Here is a 22,391-nt window from a genome sequence, read left to right as displayed (position 1 = left end):
TAAACGTTGGAGCATCAGGGAGCAGCATCCCTTCCAAATATGTGCAGTGAATGAGTGATTGAACCAACAACTGAATGGATGGAAGAATTAGTTCCAGGTGGGCAAACCTGAGCCTTCCACCTCCTGTGACCAACCAGTTGGGTTTTCTCTCCAACATACACCTGGGAGGCTTGGTACCAGTCTTGGAAATGTGGGAAATCTTCTACCTCTTCTGGGTAACCTGTTTTATGTACCAAGGCCAGTTTCTACATTTTCAGACTGACTTTAAGAACTTAAAATACGTGTAGAAACTCTCTATGGAAAATGTCCTCCGGACTAGGGCCAGGACAAGAGTGGGAGTTTCTCCTTTCGAAAGGACAACTAAAGACAATGGAGAGGTTTAGAACCAGTCTTCAAAAGCAGAGTCCTTCTGCTGCTCCCAAGCCTAACTAGGAAGCACCATGAGATGGGAACCCAGAGTGGGGTCCAGACCGGAGCTCCACTGAGGTCACTGAAACCTGCCCAGGGAGTAGGGACTCAGCATAAGAATTCAGATGGGAATTGCCACAGAAAAAAAGGAAAGAAGGGAACAGGTTGTGCAGAGATAGCGCAGTTTGTAAAATCCTGTCATAGAAGCATAAGGACCTGAGGCTGGGGGTCAAGAATCCACATAAAAGCTGAGTGTGATGTGTATGCCTATAATCCTGGTGTCAGGGATGTGGAGACAGGAAGATGCCAGGAACACATTGGCTTGGTGGTGTTGTCAAGTCAGTGAGCTTCAGCTTCATGGAGAGACCCTGTCCCAAAAAATAAGGGGCCAGTGAGAGAGGAAGGTACTTGTCACGGACATCTGACACATGTGTACATGTATGAGGACATCCACCTACATCCACCATACACACATATACACAGGGCCAAGGGCTGGGAGAGTGGGAGAAAGGCAGGAAGATGAGAAGACAGGCTAGATAGACAGGAGAGCCTGTCAACATTGTCATAAAAATATTTTAAATCGAATAGTAGCAAACGAAAAAAGTGTATTCTGATTCCCTGAGAACTGAGAACCTCACAAAGATGGGCAAATCGCTAATTCTTAGAACCTACAAGGAGCTACTAAGCAAGCAAAAAACAAAACTCAGCCATGAAAAGAAAGTTAAGCTGCAAAGGGGCAAGAACTTGAGATGGAGTTGACACTATTCACAGGAAGGAGGCACTTGGGTTATTAGAACCTGGGGCATGAAGTCTGGAGAGCTTCGGTAAGAAAATAAAAATCCAGGGCAATGCGGAAGTCGGTGAAAGTGAGGAGGACATCCTGAAGTTCAGCCTGTGGCTAAGGCTGGGAGACTCCTAGTCCGGAGAGACAGCAATTCTGCTCATACTGAGCAGGCATGGGGAAGGCGGGAGGATTGTGAGTTCCAGTCTAACCTGGAATACATAACAAGACAAACGAAGGAGGGAGAGGAAAGTGGGAAGGAGGGAGGGAGGGAGGGAGGGAGGGAGGGAGGGAGGGAGGGAGGGAGGGAGGGAGAGATGGAGAAAGGAGATTTTCTATCTCTATTTCTTGTCTAATAAAAAAAAGAAGTGAATTGAATGTCTTGAGAGTGTCCTCCTTGGCTCCACGACTTCTGTTCAATTTGTTCCTCAGTGGGATTCGTAATTATAAGGCTTCAGCTTCAGGGCAGAGTGAAATCACATCCACTTCCAGTAATGACTTTCAAAAGAATTTTTTAGATAAGTAGCTACTAAAAACTCATTATTAACAAATAGTTAGTTGATTATTTCCTCCGCTTTTCCTAATAGTCCTTTAAATAGCTTTTATTTCCTTGTTAAAAAAATTCTCTGTACAAGCAATGCTGCATTATCTCTTCTTAGAAGTACTGAAGCCCTTCACACTATATACTCAGTGTGTGTGCACGCTCATGGATGAGTAAAACCTTTATAAATGTTGAGTTTCTTTGGACTTAAAATCCTAAGTTATAAACTGTGTCCTAAGATAGTATCCTGAGTCGAACTGTGACCGTCTTCCTGAGATCAGCTATGCCTACAGTCTCCAGAGTTCATCATGGCAGACTGTTAACACCCTCCTAGGAGGGTGGGGTCACAGAATCCTCGACCTGAGTGTCACCATTCCTTCCAGCCATTTATAGGCAATTCTGCCTTAATTGTTCATAGCTAGTATATAAACTAGGAAAAAACTAGGGGTAAGGGGTTCCATCTATGGGGCTCCAATGAGGTCACCATCCATATGGGGTAGAGACTTTCCAATGTGGCTGCTTTGGGGGTCACTCATGCTCCTGTTAGTAACTCATCACTGCTGTTATGTAAGTAACCCGAATAAACTCATGGGCCCCCAGGATAAACTGAGGCAGAATGTACTTTGGTTTGTGATTGGCATCTTTAGAGAGAATGGATGTTGTTCACATCTTCCCCAGGGGGGGAAAAATCCTTGTGACAAATTGACTTCTAGAAAGGATTTTGTAGGCTGTTATGTTCTGAGGTGTGTGGACTTCTACAATTCCTCAAAATTCCTTCAACGATCCCCTTTTCTGTTCCCTTTGAAAAAGCAGGAGTACCTAGCAGTGAGTCTTCCCTTTCCCCTGCCTGGGATCCTCTCTTGGAACTGCAAAATAAATCTATTTTCACTCCCAAACCTACTCTCACTCCTAAACAGATGTCAGAATCAAAAGAGGACTTAAATTGAAAGTTTAGAATGTGCCTGAATGTAATAAGTGAAATAATGGTCTCTTCATTAAGCATTTTCTAAGTTGGCCCTGTGAGCCTATAAAATATTTAAAGCACATTAAAATAAGAATATCAGAGAGGCCAGGTGTGAGGGGGTCACCCCTAAAAGAACTCATCAACACTTTGTCTCAGCCTTTTCACCATAATAGGGTGTGTGTCTGCGCGCACGCGCACGTGTGTATGCAATGTTAGAGCAGTGATATTGTCTTGACGCGGTTAAGATGTAAAATGTTCTTTCCCTTTCTTCTTACATGGCCCTTTAATATTAGCTGGTGGTGAGATAACTGTATTGTTCCAGTTATTTGCCACATTTCCTATGACTACTACACGTGTTGATCATGGGCCTTTGCCAGTTTTACTAATTGTTTGCATAATTATGCAGAACCACTGTAAAAATTTCTGCGAATCAAAGGGACACCCTGCCAAATATTTCTCAAACACAATCTAGGGCCATTGGCATGGAAGAAAGGCTTCTAAGCATAAAGTCAGAAGCTAACTTCAGACAAATCAAGTTCTTGTTGGGAAGGTCAGGCATGTTCCCATGTTAGCTTATTTAATCATTCCCATAATCCCCTAGAGGCTCACTGAACCAAGATTCGCCCAACTTTAAACGCTGACTGTTTGCTAGCTAGTAACAAGTGACCCCCAAACTCAAACCTTTGTTAATCATGTGTGAGTCTTGCCAGAGTCCTCCGAAGAGTTTACTACCCCTTGTTAAGCTCTATTGCAGAAAAGCAATCATTTCAGCTACCCTTCCAGAAGCAGCGTACCTATGGAGGAGTCGCTCCGACAGTGATGCTCAGAAACCCGCACAAGCAAGTGCGAGCCCATTGGTGGCATGTGCCCTTCAGGTCTGCCCACTCCGTCAGTTCTACTCAGAAAATAGATACTTCTTGAGGATCAGACTGGCTGCTGCCCCTACAAAAGCCTCTAGAACACAAGTTGACGCACTGAAGATTAAATTAATAATATACTTAAAGGGCATCAAAATATATCTTAAGTCTCTCTGAAGGCTGGGCATGTTGGCACACACAGGTCATCTGGTAGTTCTCCGGAAGGGTAGTGTGTGCCCTTACCTGGGCCACCTTCCCACTCAAATCCCAGTATTTTGGAGGCGGATGCAGGAGGATAGGGTGTTCTAGGCTGTTCTGGCTACACTGTGAGTTCAAGGCCAACTGAGAATATGCAAGACCTTGCAGGTAGAGGTCAGAGGACAATCTCAAATCTTGATCCTTGCCTTCTGCCCTGTTTAAGTCAGGGTCTTTCTTGTTGGTAATTACTGCAAATATCAGGACAGCTGGCCCACAAGTCTCCAGAAACTCTCCTGTCTCCATCTCCCAACTCACCACGAGATTTGAGATATGTTACCAAGTCCAGCATGACGTGTTTGGGGGACAAACTCGGGTGCTCTGATCCGTGCGGGGAAACACCTGACTCGCTCGTTCATCTCAACCCTGGGCTAAGGAATTCTTGATACTATGAATTACCAAGTGTATGGATGAGAATTAAATAATAGTGTGTTTTTGTGTGAGCAAGCACTGAGGGTATTTAAGCTTAGAGCACCATATCTATACAGAGCACCCTTACCATCAACTAAGTCATCAGTAATCTACCCAAAATTTAGCAGGGATAGATAATCCCCCAAAAAGTCCTGAGAAAAAACAATGACATCACCACACAAAGTCTTTAGAACATTATATTTCATAAAAGACAATGATTAAAAAAAGTACAAACATTTCCATGAGAAGCAAAACAAGACCAAAAAAAAGGGGGGGGGGATTGCAAGGATTCACTAGCATTTACGTCAATGCACTTACATAGAAGTATTTCATATTGTAATAAATAATCTTAAGTACACTTCCGCCTCCTGAAAAACAACACTGTGACAGTTTGCTTCTCAAATGACAAATCTGTAAACCCAAGGCAAGAAATCTAGAGTGCTATTTACCTGACAGGTCTATAAAGGAAGAGGACAAGGCCAAGTACAATGACACAAAATCTGCTTCGACTCTGTCTCCAGAGGAAACTATTGTATTGGCTATGTTTCCACTTTGTCTTCAGATGGCTACCAGTACTGTGGCTGGGATAGGAATGGAAGTTTTTAATAGATAATTTTGTACTTAAATTTTATAAAATAAGATTTTCTGAGTGAATACCTTTTCATAAAGTACAAACAGAAATTTAATTTTTAATTATTTTTTGATTTACTTTGTGTGTGCACTCGTGTATGCGTGCACCTCTTTGTGTGTGTGCACACATACGGAAGTCAAAGGACAACTTCCAGGGGCAAGTTCTTTTCTTCCACAGTGTGGGTCCCAGGGATCAAGGTCAGGTTGCCAGGTTTGGTGTGGGCACCTTTACCCCTGAGCCATCTCAAAGGTCGACAACAGAAAATATCTTTATAAAAAGGAAGAAAGCCACCTCATTCAAACCCAAGTTTTGGCAAAGAATTAAATGACATCTTCACTAAGAACTGGAAAGAATGTTACAATGAATGCGTGTACTGTCTTCCTTTCTTTGATAAGCAGTCCATCAATCATGATTTATTTCTCGAGTTCAAAGGCATAAAATGACTTCCCCAGTGTCATGAGGACCTCCTGGCACCTCTGTGTCCACACTGGACTTGCGACCAATACAACTGACAGGCAAGTGGTCAAGAGGGTGCCTTCCTCATTCAGAGAAGTTTCAACTGTCTTGAGTTGACTTGTTTAGAGAAACAACACCCCTTTCAAACTGTCGCAGTTAGCAAAGCAGCCAATTGGGAGTAGACACCTGATGAAAACCACTGGGAAGATTTGATCAGAACAGACTATCTGTTTCCGCTGATACATAAGGGAGAGCTTTATTGTCATATGACCATGGTAACTGAGCAAAACTGTCATTCATGGGAACATGTATAGGTCACTGTTCATAACAGAAAATAATTCCGGGTCTGAATTAAAAAGAGTAAAGCAGAAAACAGAGGTGGTTCTCACAGGCTGGCATACCAGATTCAACACCAAAATACAGCAAAATATACTTATATCCAATTCCTGAAGCCAAATCAATGCCAGATTTAACCCAAAAGAGGAAGGCAGATTACATGGAGTCCTGAATGTTTCTGAAACAGTGAACTATATACCAACGTGAAAAGGTATCCCAGTGTGGACAGCCCAACATTATAAATTGTGTTTCCTGAATAAGATACAGCGTGGTATCAACTTCCCCAGCACTGTGAGGAGGACCTCCTCTGGGTTCATCACCCGCTGAAACCCTGTCTCACAAACCCTCAGCAATAGCAGCATTGCACCCCACCGTCATTCCGTCAAATTAAACACTGCATTGGCCATGGGACGTGGAAAACAAACTAGCATACAAGGAGCTTCATCTTCAGAAGTTCGGATTTTTTACATTTTGAGTAGCAAAAAAGTTTGAAGGTAATTATTTCAGAACCACACCTCAGAACTAAACGCAGCAAGACTGCTGTCACAATAGGATCGGGTAAGGATTTTTTAATTACTGTATGATTGGGTTTGCGGCCATCAGCATAACCAAGCTAAGCTATCACCACTAAAGAAGGGGTGATAAAGTGAGAAGCACACTTTCTCACACCCAGAATTCTCTCACTCCTCACGCTTGGGTAAAGTTCACTTGACAGAGACACTGTTCAGTTTTAAATTTGTGAAAGCATGGGAGATAAAGTCTTAATAAGAATATGAACTTTTTCAAGAAAAGTTATTCTTTGTAACTGACCATTTTCAAGGTAAGAATACTGTTTTGGCTCTGCTGTTTTGTCGTGGGAAAGCCTATCCAAACTGAGAATAACGGGACTTGGCATTAGGCAGTGAGACATACTTCAGAAGTTACGGTAGCCACACACTCAGTGAACTGACTTTAAGGTAAGTCAAAAGGCCCCAGATTCAATCCCCAGCACCACAGAAAGGGGAGGGTCTATTAAATTACACTTTTAGTGAGAAAACTTTAATAACACCAAAGATTTCTTGAAAGTGAAAAAGAACAGTTTGAATGTTTGGCTGATGTGAAAAGGGAACTGTGTCATCTGAGAATTAAAGTTGAAGTTTATTTTAATCTAAGCATTTATCTTCATAAAAATAGAGCATCTAATTTCTCATCTAATAATAGTATAATTCATCTGTATAAGCACTACTGGCTTTTCTGTAAGTTCATTCTTAAAAAAAGTTTTTAAAAGAAGATACTTTCTTTTGGTTCTCCTTAACTGGAAACAATAATGCTGCTCATTATGAAACGGAAAAAAAAAATACAGCATATAAACACAGCCTTGGGAACTTTTTTTTTTTTTTTTTTTTTTTTTTTTTTTTGAGGCACAAGATCCCTGACACTTACACTGGAGGTACATAGAGACATTTAACGTGAAGAGTCCTGTAGAGCATGTCACTTCACGACCTTGAAGGGTTTCCTGGTAATACGCATGCAGTATGCATAAACAATATGGCTGTTGACTTGGCAAAATCTGATGAGATTGCAAGCAAGGGAAAACAGAACAAAACAAAACAAAAAACCAAAAATAGGTAATTTTGGCAGGAAGAAAAGCTGGGCCAATGTCCCTCTTTCCTTCAGAGCCCTCAGAGGGCTGTGCCTTTGCCCGCATGAGTGAAGGAAGACCTAGAGCTGGGGAGAACAGCTGCTGTGTGTCTGTCCATCGCTGACACTCCCTTCTTTCCATACAAGGCTTAACCTTTGCTTTGAGACATAGATTTACATAGTTTTTTCCCCCATGCAAATAAAAAAAAAGTCTATAAAAGTTCAATGAAGGCATAACCAATTACATGCAAAATTGTGACATCTTATTTTTCAACAATTTGAACACATTTAATTTACATCACATATGTACAAAATATGTTTTGAACGGAAATAAAAGCATTCTCTTGAATTAAATTATAGATTTCAGTATAAAAATCTTCTCTTTGTAGGGAGTTCTCTTCACTTCCATTCCCAAGCAATGGGTTCAGGTCTCTACAACGCTTGCCATGGAGGAGGCCCCAAAGTGGGGTGGAGAGTGGGGGAGTGTGATGGTGTGGAGTCCCGCGCTGTAAACATAAGGACTGCTGGCTCTTCACAGACTGGGACAAGGAGACGTGTCAGTCTCTAGCCTCCATGCAGAGTACACTCCAAGCCAAGTTCACAATCCAGCACTGTGGTCGACCCCACCACGAGAGACGTCTTTTAATAGTCTTCAATTGGAGCTAACTCTGGCATGAGGTTTACAGATATATTTGTATACAACCTATCAACCAGTACTTTGGGCGTGCATAATAAATTGTTCAATCCATCGATGTACTGACGTTCCTTAGAATATCTTAGTAATTTATACCTAAAAAAGCAGGAAACAAGATATGAATATAGATATATATTGTCTACATTAATCTGTCTGTACCTCTCTATATATACACACACCACACACACACACACACACACACACACACACACACACACACACACACACACACGGAGAAAGTGCAATCCCAAAATATTTGCCAAAGAGACCTTTGATCATGGAAGCAACTTCTTTCTATTTATTTTTCTAGCATGCAGTATATGAGTTCTGAAGCCCTGAGTCTCAAAATGACCATTCAACTTACCTCCCTAAAAACTGTACTTCCCCCCTATGGTGATGAGGGATAGATGTGTATTTTCCCAAGTCTCCCTCTGGCCGGGTTACATTATACCCAGCATAGTGAACTCTGCAAGGCAACATAAAATGGACTGAATGAATTTCAGAACAAAAACAGATTTAGGAACTCCAAACTTCCCAGCCCAAAGCCCCCTTTCTTAAAAGAGGCAAACTTTTGCAAAATCTAGAATTTATAACCTCAATTACTCAGCAACTTGTGCCTCAACATACCTGTTCCAAAGGTCGTCATCCTCTCCTCCCCAGCCCCAGAAGGCATTGGGAAAGCCGTTGATCTTGCGAAACTGCTCCACCGTCAGGCCGCTCACCCCACCGAAGAACTCCTTATATGGAAGGCTACAAAAGAGAAGACGGCAGCGTCCCCATCAATCAAGACAGCCGGCCACACTTTTCCACCTCTCATGTGCTTTGACATACACTTCTAGTTTCACAAAACAAGCTGATTTAGAGGGCAAAAAAGCATTCTGGGAAATGTGAACAGAGAAATGAAACATTCTTATAGAACAGCAAAGCAAGTATTTATATTAAATGTAAAATAAAAACACACGTGGCGATTGAAATTTAATAGTACTTTTATTTTGACTCAAAACCCAGTGTTGCTGGGCGGTGGTGGGACACACCTTTTATTTCAGCATTCGGGAGGCAGAGGCAGGCGGATCTCTGTGAGTCCGAGACCAGCCTAGTCTACAAGAGCTAGTTCCAGGACAGGCTCTAAAGCTACAGAGAAACCCCGTCTCGAAAAAAACCAAAACCAACCAACCAAACAAAACCCAGTGTAAAAAATAATATTCTCACAAGAAAACATATTTAAACATGTTAGTAACTGTCAATGCGTGCTAGATCTTGCTAAGTTAAAAGTCATTTTAAAATATTAACTGACTTTTTAGGCAATTATTTATTACATAGAACAGGATAAATATAAATCAGGAAGAAATAAATGTTTAATTTTGAAATGAACTTGTCTATTTCTAAAATTACTTTACCTATTTGAATTAAACTCACAAATACTATTTGAATTAAACTCACAAATACTCAGATATTTAATATATACTTTAAGAACATTTCCCACATATTTATTATGGGGGATGCCATGTTGCAGAGGGTCAGGTTTTCTCGTAGGAATCCTTGGACAAGGACAACCTGTAGAAGTCGGTTTTCTCTTCTACCATGTGGGCGCATCAGGCTTGCCACAGCCCTTTGACCTGCTGAGCCAGCTCACCAGCTCCAAATATATCTACTTTTAATGGGCCAGTATTTAGAAGAAAGTACTCAATTTTTAATGTAGGCTTTATTTTCCCTACTTTCTCCAATTCAAATCCCAAGGAGTCAATCAATTCTGAAACACTTTAAAAATTTATTCCATTTACTTATTTGTATATGTGCCCATGGAGGGAACAACTTTTGGGAGTTGTATTCTGTACATAGCAGAAAACAGTCTAAGTTAAGTGAAACTATCACAATTACACTAAAGAATATCAATATTTAAAAAAAAAATCTTCACGGTGCTTATCTTACACTGACTGTCTAGACAGGAGCCTAAAGCCAGCAGGCAATGGGTCAGGGCACAGTCCCCTCACCCTCCACCCCTACCTCCCACCCCTCCCCCACCCCGTGAGCGTCCTCCTTCCCAGACCCTGAATGGGGGCCTTGGTCCCTCTGCTGCCATCCTCTATTGGTAACTTCATGACTTCTCAACAAGGCTCCAAGCCAAGCACCCTAACCTCTGGATGGCTCCAAAGGGCTAGCTGGGATTTACGTGCCAGAAACTGCTGGTTTTGAAGACTCATTGCACTCATTGCCACGACGGCAGGACTGACTTCCACGCCCACCAGCAATGTCTACCTTCTCTTTCCCCACACCCTCACCAGCACTTGCTTCTACTTTTGAAAATAAGTCTGCACAATGGGTTTTTAGTGAGACATAAAGGAAAACACCTTGTGCTGTTTAGAGCAGTGGTTCTCAGCCTTCCTAACGCCGCAGCCCTTTAATACAGCTCCTCAGGCTGTGGTGACCCCACCATAAAATTATTTTCATTGCTACTTCATAACTGCAATTTTGCTACTGTTATGAATAGCAATGTGAATATACAATATGCAAGATATCTGATATGTGACCCCCCACCCAAGGGATTGCAATCCACAGGTTGAGAACCCTGGTTCAGAGGAAAATGGATGTGCCAGACAGCATAATGTTAAGCAAAGAAAGTCAAACTCAGAAAGGCAAAGGTTACACGATTTCTCTCAACTGCAGAAGCCTAGCCCTTATGCAGATATGTAAAAGCACACCTATGTGGGAACATAACTCCCTGGGGGAAGGAATGAGAAAATCAGGAAGAAGGCGAACAGGGTCCTCAGTGTGATACACTTGTACAAGAATGTCTTCGTGTCACTGTGTGCGTGCAATGGATATTTGTTAATCAAAACTGCACTTTAAAAAAAGCGGGTATTTGGTTCTAATGAGGTGGCATTACCCATGGTAAGGCCGAATCTGAGTCATCTGTGTGTGTTCCTCAAGCTTTCGGTCAATACTAGATCATTAACTTTGACTTGAGTGCTTCAGATTTTATACTTAGATTAACAATTACCTACATAATGAAGGTATTTATAGGGGCCTGGGGAGATGACTCACTATGCAAGCATGAGGAACTGAGTTTGAATCCCCAGCACCCACTTAAAATGCTGGGCACAGAGGTATATGCCAGTAGTTTCAACTCTGGGAATGAAACATGTCCCCGAGGGTTGTTGGCCATCCAGCTAAATAAATTGGCAAACTCCAGGTCCAAAAATAAGATGGAAAAAGACTAAGGAAGATACATGACAGCAAGCTCTGACTTTAGACACACACAGACAGACAGACAGACAGACAGATAGACAGACAGACAGACACACACACACACAGACACACACACACACAGACACACACACACGGGGAGAGGGTATTTACATCATATAATTACAGGATAGGTGGTCTGCAGAAGGGCAGGTCTGGACCCTGGACCATCCCTAAGGGCGGATGAAGGAGGGGATGAAGGGAGGGGCGCCAGCATGGGTCACACAGTTAGCACACTTCAGGATTACGGTATGTGATCCCAGAAAGCAGCCCCACAGATGGACTCTATTGTCCAAGGAAGAGGAAAGCAACCTTGAGAGGAACACGTGACTAGGCAAGCTCTGAAGAGTGAGAACCTACTTTTAAATCTCCATGCTTACTACAGTTGTCAGGTTCCTTCCTACCACACCACATTCGACCTCTGTGTGAAATCGAATGGACAAAGCAGCCCAAGTCCTGGCTACCGAGCAGGCACACAGAAGAGCACAGAGAGGACACGGTACTCACATGTACATGTACTTGTCCAGCTTTGCTGCAAAGTGACGCGGCATCTCTCCACAGCCGTAATAGTTCCGGTCGTTTTCCGGCAGATGATCCACGTCATGGAAGATCACGCAGTCCCAGGCATTGTCCTTCATGGCCTCTTTGAAGCCCACATTAAAGAGCATCGCGCGATTGAACGGTTGTGTGCCAGTCTCCCCAGAACAGAGAAACCAGAAATGCACTCAGACTTGGTCATGTGATACCTTCCACCACTTCTTAGTTTGTTGTATCATAGTCAAGTAATAATTATATCGTGGTAATGAAATAAACAAGTCAGAAGCATATGTAAGGCTTCCCAAACTCAACCAGACACCACTTACCAATGGAGGGTTTGTTCTGAGGTGACCGACACCGCTCAGCTATTACAGAGTTATATACACAGATTATGGATGCTGTATCACTGGGAGATATACCTCAGGGGGCACCGTTATGCATGTCCGATGCCACTGACTGATGCTGTTACATGGCATAGGACTGCATGCTGCTTAAATTTACTTATGACGCATTTTGATGACAAAGAAGAAAACTGGACAACGGTTGCTGTCTACTCTACTGGCACACTGTATAGATATGAACACATCAACTTGTATTTCTGCTTTACTTCAAAAATACCAGATCACCGACTATGTATGACCAAGGTTAAAGATAAAATAATAAAAGACATTACATCAAAGAACACATAAACAACTTAAAAAAGCATGTGCTGTACTTTCTGCTGCTGCTTTCTATGATATTAAAAATGAGGCCAGGAGTTCTGCTAGGGAGACGGCTCAGCACTCAGGAGCCCTGTCTGCTCTCACAGAGGAACCGAGTGTGTTTCCCGGCACCCGTGTCACGCAGTTGACAACCATCTGGGACTCCAGTCTAAGGAGTCTGACGTCTTTGATCTCCTCAGGACCTGCACTCAACTGCACATGCCCACTTAAAATCATAAAAATAAATCATTTTTTATTAAGACAGGAGGGAGAGGCTGTGGCTCAGTGGTAAGAATATTTGCCTAGTATGCTTGGCATCCTGGATTTGCTCCCTACTGTGGGAGATGAGGAGATTAAGGCAGGAAACTGAAGGTGACTCCCAAGCAGACCCTTCTCTGCACAACAAAGACTGGCATCCTCTGGGAAGAACAGCTACACTTGAAGGACTTTGAGGAACACAACACACACCAGCTTGCTTCCTGCTGTAGCCACCAAACGTTACAATGTACTGGCAACACTGGGTTGTTTTTTTGTTTTTTTAACTCTCTATCCTGCTTATGGTGAGACAAGAATGTTTTAACGGACACAATAGAGGAACTTGTTACATAGAATCCAAGTTCCCATATTGCAACCCCTTTCCTTTATTCATAATGACCACACAAGTCTGTGGCAAACAGCAAAGCTTGCTTCAGCATCTGAAGATTAAGGCCCTTACAAATGCTTAGCGGTTTACACCTAAGAAACGGAGTGAAGGAGCCAGGCAGTGTGGCCAGCATCAGAGTGTGGCCTCGGGAGAGACACCACTCGGTGTGGGGCACCGGTTCCCACAAACTCGAGGTCACAGAAAGCACCCTGCTTTCATTAGGAAAAGGAAGCAAACTATATTATTATTATTGGCACATTGATATCGGCTTTGCTTAACTACTTGTTTCCTAGGGTCTTAAAATCTGCTTCCATAGATCCACACTTGGATGCTAGCTCTTGCTCTGTTAACTTTAGATATTTTCTACAATTCTTACTCTGGAGGCAGAGGAGTTAAATCATACCACCGCCCTCCCTTCCCACCTCCCAACCATGGTTGCCTTGACTTTTGGTTAAATTAATGAAGTGTACATTATTAGCACTGTGCAAATATTTCCTCAGTGCTAAGTGAATTGATTTTTTTCTTTGTGGAGGAGATTAGCTAGCTTTCTGTATAACTAGAAAGGACAGTCAATAGAACCCACACCTTTAGTAACTGATGTAATTACGGCAATTTCAAATCCTCCCTCAGCTCCTAGTCTCCTCAGTCCAATGCTCACTGTCCTCACGGGCAGCCACGTGACTCTCATCCAGGCTTCTGCTTCATTCACACTCTTGACCACCCATGACTTTTATGTGGCTTACTTAATTTGCTGTGGTATGTCTTTCAGATGTGTATGCACACGTGTGCATGCACGTGTACAAGTGCGTGTGCGAGTGTGTACGCTTGTGTATTTCATCAACAAATGACTGAAAATGCCACAGTCTACCCTTGAATTGACATTCTGGGTAGAAACTTCATGGGCCGCGTGCCTTTCTTTCTCTAGAACCTGTAAAGTCAGGCTTTAGGCACCTGCAATGGCAGGACAGCTCACATATTCCTGTCCGTCATTTTTCCTGTAGTCTCCTTAATATTGTCTCTTTTTCATTTCATTCTAAAATCAGAAAACACTGTGCTCTGTAATGAATGTGTGCTTTATTCACACGTGCATCGTGACACATGCTTTTTGCTTCTGAAAACCCCCCCCTCTCTCTCTGTCTCGCCCTGGCTGTCTTAGAACTCTCTATGTAGAGCAGACGGGTCTTGAACTCACTGAGATTTCTCTGCCTCTGCTTCCCAAGTGCTAGGTTTAAAGGCATACACAATACCTAGCTTTGGAAACTTCCACACTCCTAAAATTTTTTTCTGCTGTGGTTCTATCAGAATTCTGATGAGTGGGTGTATTTGTTATACATTATTATATTAAAAAAATCACAGCAAAACTTGGTGACTTCAGAAAAGCCACAGACGGGAGACATAACTGGTTGACAGTGCTGAATCCCTAGTACTAGGAAAGCTGAACAGAAGTGAAACAGGCCAGTGGTTATTTATGACGCTGACCCCGTCATCCACAGAAATGGAGTTCTTCTGAACAGGCTGAAGCAGTCATGTGCCAATGAGCTACTCTCAGGTCAAGACGCCCCTTCTCTGGTAGTGGTTCCCAGGCAGTTTACCTTGTCTCCCAGAGCCTCTTGAAGGATGATTATCTTCACACTTAGACTCTGCTTTCTAATATTTTGGCTCTACTGTAGGAGTTACTTTGTCTCCTACCTATTCTTTCACCGCATTTTCAGTTCCACTGACATTCTACTCCGATTGCTCTTCCTTTATGGCGAGCCATTCTCGTTTCAGAAATGAGCTTCCACTTCTCTGTTAGCTCCGTGGATCCCGGTTGTGAGACTTGGTGGATTTTATCTTTGTTCTCTCATTACCTTGCTTGACTGTGTCTCATTTGTGGACATTTTCTTTAAAACCTGGAGCTCTGTGGCTGCCTGGTCACGTTTAAGACTAAAGCACTAAAAAGTGGAGGCGCTCTCTCTAGTGCTCACACTGCACATCACTGTATCAGTAAATAATTCTACTCTAATAAACCCAACCCAACCACTGTTGGCAACACTGGTCCTGTGTCACCAGACCCCGGGCATCACTGTATCCTTTCCGATGGCCACAGAGGCTGTCTAACTGGTCTCCTTGTGTCCTTCCTGCCTCACCTGTCTCTCATTCTCTACACAGAACCCAATGGTTTTGCGTTTAAGTTGTCATCTGCACGTCACATGATAATTTACTATCTCACTCTTCCAGAACATTAAGGGGCTTTAGTTGGTGTGATGGGGAGTCTCACTGAGGGGTTGTCTACTGATCAGGTTGGCCTTTGGGCATGTCTGTGAAAGATTTACCTTGACTGTACGGATTAACACGGTAAGTAGGGCCAAGCCCACTGTGGGCGGTTTCATTCCCTGGCTTTGGGTGCTGGGCTACGGGAGCACAGAGACGAAAGGAGAAGCAGGTACAAGTGTGCTCATCATTCTGTGCTTGACTGTGGATGAGAAAGTGCATCACCATTTGTAAAGCAGCTGATCTCTTCTTTGTTAGTTCCTTTGTTGGGAGTGAGTTCTGGTTTTTCTGTCCTGTTCCATTAAATTTGCTTCCTGTTTCTATAAGAAGCCCTTTTGCAATTTCTCCTCCATTCTCAGTAGAATATACAACAAAATTGATAATGGACAAAGTGTGGCTTGACTTGTATTACTAAGGGCTATTTTTGGGTTGCAATTATTCAGATTTTTATTGAAGACTGTTTTTACAAAGGACTGAAGAATATCCAATTAAAAGTTTTTCTTTTGTAATTTATTCTGAATTTAAAAAAAAAACAAAAAACAAAACAAAAACCTTCTCGCCTTTACTATGTGGCTAATGTGACTTTCAGGTGCATATGTGCATATGTTGGTATGTCTCTAGCTTGTGTATTGTGTATTCACCTCATGCCACTGAGACAGGACCTCACTGTGTAGCTCTTCCTGGCTTCGTTGGTGCTCACTATACAGACTGGGCTAGCCTTTCCACGGAGAGCCAACCGCTGGCGCCTCCCAAGTGCCGAGACTAAAGGGATGTGCAGTGATGCCCGGCCCTAGCATGTGTACTTTATCAACATAGCAACTTGTTCTATAAACACTGACCTTCTAAGAAATGATCACCAGTCAGGATTTGAAGCTACTTTCACGACAGCTGTAGCTGTGCACCTACGCTGTTGTCGGAGGCGGCTAGCCTTCTTTTTCGAACCATCATTCACCACAGTGTGCGGGCGGTGAGCACTCTCTGGACTTTGGTGCTGGTGAATGACTTTGCAGCTGTGGTAAAAAATCTGCCAGAGCAGCTGAGATCTGCATTTGAACTCTCTAGTCTCTGAGGTCTGAATCTCAGCCTTGATCGATACTAACCCAGGAACACACAGGACAACTGAAGAGCACCCCAGAAAGCCAGAGAACTGAGGGGTGTGCATGGCTTTGCCTCCTCTCTGAAGACGAGAGAGATAAAGGTCTGTTGGGTGATTAACCCACAGCAATAAACTCACACCCAACAAAGGGCTAAGGAGGACAGGATCAGCTGTTTTACAGATGCTGATGAAATAACTAAAAATCCACAGGACAAAAGAAAAGCACCCAACCCTTCCTCCTTACCTCACACCACACATAAAGATTAACTCAGAGGGATTCGCCCAACTAAGAGAGCTAGAACCACAAATGTTCGGGAGAAAAACATTCTGAAAGTATCTGAGAATCATTCTCAACTACAAAACAAGAAGCAGGAACTATGAAAAAAAATCAAATAGCTGAACTTGATTAAAACGAAAACCTTTACTTTTCAACAAAACCCTATTTGAGGTTGGGGATGTATCTCAGTGGTAGAGTATTCAAATAGCAGGTGCAAGACCCTGAGTTTAATCCCAGCACCGAAGTGGGGGTGGGGGGAGGAGAAACACGATCAAGAAATTGAAGGGCAGACCATAGTCTGAAGATAAATACTTGCCAAGCATGACTCACAAATGACCAACGACTAGAATACACAAAGAATTCTGCAGCCCAACAAATTAACAGAAGAAGATTAAACAGAGACTTCCTAATCTACATGAACAGCACTGAGACTCATCAACCAAGGCAAGCAGGAAAAGGAACGTAATGTCATCGGAAAGACCAGCATGATGGCGAGCTTCAGCTGTCAACATGACACAACCTAGAATCACCCGAGAATGGAGCCTCAAGGAGGGAGTGTCTATATATTGGGCTGGTCCGTGGGGTCATAATTACAGTAATTGGTGTGGGTCGAGCCAAGGTGGCACTGCTTCCTGCCTGTCTGGAGCTGGAGCTGTGTGAGTGGAGAAAGAAGGCTGAGCTGAGCCAGGAAGCAGGTGAGCACAGTCGTTATTCTCAGCCTGATTGTGGGAGTGATGGCTATTTTAGGTCCCTGCCACGAAGGACGACAACGTGGAGTTGTGAGGTAAAATAAGCACTTTCCCGAGTTGCCGTTTGTCAGGGCATTTTTATCACAGCAACAGAAATGAAATAGTCAGTACAGAATACACTGCCTACCGCTGAGCTTCCAGAAAGAGAGGCCTAAGTCAGAAGAGAGCACTCTTTTCAAGGGGTAGCTCGCTATTTTAGGTTTCTGAGACAGAGATTTAGAAAAGAACAGAAATAAAATCACGAATTCTTTCATTACACTTATAGTCTTTAAACAAAGGCATGGACTGCAACAGTAAGGCAAGCTCACTTCAACTCTGTAATGTCGCCTAGGCCAGCCTGCATAACATCTATTCAAGGCAAGTGTAATGTAAAGTTTTTGTTTGTCTTGTTTCTAGCTTTGCCAAAAATTATTTATTAATTCTACTCTCTTCCTGTTTATCTCTTGTTCTGAAAGAACTCTAGACTCCCATCTGGAAGGGATCCTGGGCATCCCAGATTTGATTCTCTATGTAATTTCTCTGACCTGTCAGTCACTGGATGGACATTTCCTTACTGAGCTGGTCTCTGCCGTGAAAGGGACAGTTCTTCCGTCCATATCAGTCTAAGTGCCGCTGACAAGCTACGCGTGTGTCTACAACAGAAACAGCCAAGGCTCTACTACCGAGAAATGTAATTCTAAAAGTGGAAAACTAAAAACACAGAACAGAAAATGACCATTGCATACCACTTCTCTCTTTAAGGACAACTACCTGGCTCCACTCAGGCACCCTTAGTTACCTAATAAGGTCAAGGCAACAATAGCTTTCAAGGCTAGCCAACAGTAGTACTCCCTAGACAAAGGATTCCCCTATCAAGAATTAGCAATGCTTCACATTGAAACAATATGAAACTTTTATTTATTAAAATTCATAGGTCATAAATGGAAAACACTTTCAAAACAAAACACAGTAGATGTGTCTGAGGTCACTGATACAATGAGTGCACCCCTAATTCGGAGCAGGACAGGACATTGATGACATTCCAACATGGCCCATCAGGAGCCCAGACAGTTGCACAGAACTGAATACTCTCGAGTGTCTTGTATTACAAAAGAAGCAATGTCCCCAAGCAAACTGCCCTTAGTGGAGGTTTTAAAGCACAAATCAAATTCACAAAGATAAGGAAAGCAGAAGTGGAATAATGTCACAAGTCCAGCCTTCAACTCTGGAGGATGAGCACCAGCCATGCACTTATAAAACAGTTTGACAAGCTAATAGGTAGTATAAAGCCATAAACTATAGCAAAGCTATTGCCTCAAAATCAAGCATAGTCCCTGCTCAATTCATTTGACCAAATTGTAATTATTACAAAAAAAATACAAGTTCAATCCCAAATATGATTTCATTCAATCCTAAATCCAAGGATGACTCACCGACGGACTTTGGCTGAGTATTCTTAATCAAACTCCATCACAAATTGAAGTTCTAGAATATTTAGTGGCATTCTGAACACCGTCCTCACCTGTTCAATGACATAAAAGGCAAATTCCAGCCGCTGTTTCTGAAGCATCGGAATTAGGTGCAGGAAAAAAATTGGAAGATGTTCATGGCGGTTACGGAACGGGATGAGAACGGCCACCTTCAAAACAGAACAGGACACCTTCAGCATGAGGAAGGCAGTGTGGCAGCAAGCCCTGCTGGTACTGAGCCTGAGAGACTTCTGGTGCCTTCACATCACAGCCTTGTGAATTTCTCTCCAGACTTACACCATGTGCTCACACAGGTTCAGCCAATATTTCACACCTACTAAGGTCTTGTGAAACTAGCAGGGACGGAAGCACTCTTAAGCATCACTCATCCCCTACACACACACACACACACACACACACACACACACACAAACACAAACACACTCACATTCTTAATTTCAAGACTTTAAACTTTACCAGAGAAGTAAAATCTTACACATCAGATTCAGACCTTCACAAAGCTAAAGTGTCTTCTAATTCACTTTCCTTAATTTCTGAGTTAAACTGGCTTTATTGTAGTTGTTAACTTGACAATAAAACTTGAAATCAACACAGTATATTTTCTACAAACGAAAAACTTCAAAAAATCACCAAATTTTCAAACAATTTAAAAATGAAAAGGTTACTAAAACATGTTTATACCACTCTAGGTTCTGGATTTTGAAAGAGCCATAAACCTCAAGTTTGTTGAAATTTTTATTTAGACCAAATATATTGACCCAAAAGAATAATAAAAAAAAACTACAAATAATTGAAATTGCTAAGTTCTGGGACTCATTTCACTTGTAAAATCAGGACATGACCTTAGGCATTGTTAACAACAAAAAAATCAACAATGGAGCTAAGGGTGCAGTCAAAGGTGAACCCTGGGTCCTGGATTCAGCTCCCAACACCAAAAAAAACAAGCAAACAAAAACATGACATTTAGCCACGTATATTGCCAGAATTGCAAATGGAAAAAAGCTGAGTTGAGGGTTTACTTAGAAGGAGATCCAGCTTAGTAAACTTGAGGGCACGTAGACTAGAAAGGCCACACTTCTCTTTCTTTTCCTGATGTGATAGCTAGAACAGAGCCAGTCTGCGAGGCTGGCATTCCCATGCTGTCATGGGCAGTGTAAGTCACATCCGTAAGTCACAGGCCTCCATGATTCTGGCGCCCTGTGGACCCCACTCCCGTTTGATTTGCCCCAGAAGATATCTCTGAGCTCAGAACAGTGAGGATCTGGATGATGCACAGCAATATCCAAGACTCCCTCCCCATCCCCCACTTGGTGACTATTGAAGATGCTAAGCAGGGACTTGATAGTGAGCTTCAGGATGGCTGGCAGGCTGGAGGAATTCCGAAATCAATAAGCAGCCAGCCAGCTCCCAGGGCCCTGATTCACACCGTGCAGGAAGGGAGAGCTAGTCAGCCGGTGAAGACCACTCCTTGCTGTCCCTCAATGAGCTCAGGTCAGTGGGAGGGGCAGTAAAATCTACCCTCCTGGCTTTGCCTCTGGCTACAAGTTGCTGACGTGATACAAATGGGCTGCAGGAGCAGTTAAGGCAAATTAGAGCTATTAGGGAGGGAGATGACACATCGGGTAATATTGCCTGAGGATCAGGCACCGAAAGTTGGTCTCTGGCCCCTCCCCCACAACACAGTACACATGTCACACTCATTATTTACACAATAACAAATTTTTAAAAATCAAATTATAGGGGCTGGAGAGATGCCTTAGGGGTTAAGAGTACTTGCTCTTCAGAGAACCTGAGTTCCACTCCCAACACACGGTTTAAGGGCCTCACAACCACCTGTAACTCCAGCTCCAGATAAGGGGATCTGACATTTTCTTCTGCACACACACCCGTGCACACACTCATGAAAAATAAATCTTAAAAAAATAATTATAGATACTTAAGCGAAGAATCCATCAATAGTGTGACAATTCATTAACGATAGCCCTATGAAGTCAATACGACTAGGTTGAGGAGCTGAACACGTAAGAATCAGCAAACACCAAGATCAGCCTTTAATATAGAGAGTGCTTGGGCTTGGAGGTTTGTTGTTGCTCTTGTTTATTTTCTGTCTTAGTAAGGAACTGAGGATGTTCTTAAAGAAAGCATCCTGGCAAACAAAAGAAACTTTTAATAGTAAATGCACATCCAAAAGACAACTAGATGCTATCATGTTTGAAGTGACAGGCCTAAAGCTATATATGTGTGCGTGCGTGCGAATGCGTGTGTGTGTGTGTGTGTGTATATATATTTTCATTAAAATAAAGCTATATGATATCTTTAAAATTAACTTGGTGCTATGGCATTCCTATATGTGGGGCAATATTCTTAATAGTTTATAATTTATTGTCGAGAAAGAGGGCACAGTGTCCCATGGTTATTCATGCTGAGGGTCTTTCTTCCACGGGTGTGGACTTGCAGAAGTCCCTCTCTTGTGGAAGCATCAGGGAAGACAGAAGTCCTTCCTCACCGCCTCTTGTTCAAGAAAAATTACACTAATTCAGTCACTAGTCTTACTGAATTATCTGTGCACTTCCCCTTGTTTATTTCCTCCTAAGTACACAATGAAGAGACAATCAAGAAAACATCTGCCACGTAGACTTCGCCCAGCAAGGTCCCGCCCCGGCACACACTCTGAAGGACTCCACCGCTTACACCAGGGTCCTGCCCCGGGCACACACTCTGAAGGACTCCACCGCTTACACCAGGGTCCTGCCCCGGCACACACTCTGAAGGACTCCACCGCTTACACCAGGGTCCTGCCCCGGCACACACTCTGAAGGACTCCACCGCTTACACCAGGGTCCTGCCCTGGCACACACTCTGAAGGACTCCACCACTTACACCAGCTTTTCACCAGGCTGCTTTAGAACCCAGCTAGCTGTTGTCACTGAACTAGATGGAAACACAAGAGCTACTGAGGTCCCATTCTGCTGGGGGTTTTAGCTACCTTCCCCTTCTTCCTTATTTCCAGGGCCTGCAGGAACAAATTTCAGACTGATAAAGAGGAGAGGAGGCAGTTCTTGTCTGTTCTCTTTACAAGAGGTTAATATCTGATGACTTTGTTCAAGAATTGCCTTGTGTGGTTGAGTACATATATTCATTCTGTAAGTTCTGTTCCTCTAGAGAACCTTGACTAATAGATTCACTAAGAAGCTCTAAATTGATCTAAGGGCTATCATACAGCCCCTACATCAAAGGAGCTAAGTTTTTTAATCCCTTTTGCTCCCATGAATTCCTCCAATCCTAATTAGTCACATGAGCATATAGTTCACTAATAGCTCTAATTAAGAATGACCCCTGTGGTTCCAGCTGTCCCAGAAAGTAGAATACGCTAGAAAAGTGAAGACCCATCTAGTAAGCAGAATGAACAAGTTCCCTGATCCTATCGATGCCACCAGTACGATACACATGTCCTGTGTCCTGTTTACGT

At 42.9% G+C, this 22,391-nt stretch overlaps 1 protein-coding gene across 2 annotated transcripts in view; it reads right to left on the bottom strand.

Annotated features, from left to right (window-relative positions):
* Positions 1–4,401: 4,401 nt before the first annotated feature.
* The window catches only part of B4galt6 (beta-1,4-galactosyltransferase 6), a 64,712-nt gene continuing 46,722 nt past the window's right edge, over positions 4,402–22,391 (bottom strand). For both annotated transcript variants that reach the window (XM_085700083.2, XM_085700082.2), the window contains 5 exons: positions 18,955–19,071; positions 11,705–11,892; positions 8,582–8,704; positions 8,319–8,420; positions 4,402–8,050 (listed from right to left, as the gene is read on the bottom strand). In XM_085700083.2, the coding sequence (XP_085556209.2) occupies positions 7,903–8,050; positions 8,319–8,420; positions 8,582–8,704; positions 11,705–11,892; positions 18,955–19,071 (678 nt within the window). In that variant the 3' untranslated portion in view covers positions 4,402–7,902. The remainder of the gene's footprint in view (positions 8,051–8,318; positions 8,421–8,581; positions 8,705–11,704; positions 11,893–18,954; positions 19,072–22,391) is intronic.

Source organism: Myodes glareolus, chromosome 13 (assembly GCF_982192425.1).
Source record: "Myodes glareolus chromosome 13, mMyoGla1.1, whole genome shotgun sequence".
NCBI lineage: Eukaryota > Metazoa > Chordata > Mammalia > Rodentia > Cricetidae > Myodes > Myodes glareolus.
The sequence above is the reverse complement of the archived record's forward strand: the minus strand, read 5'-3'. Positions and strand labels throughout refer to the sequence as shown.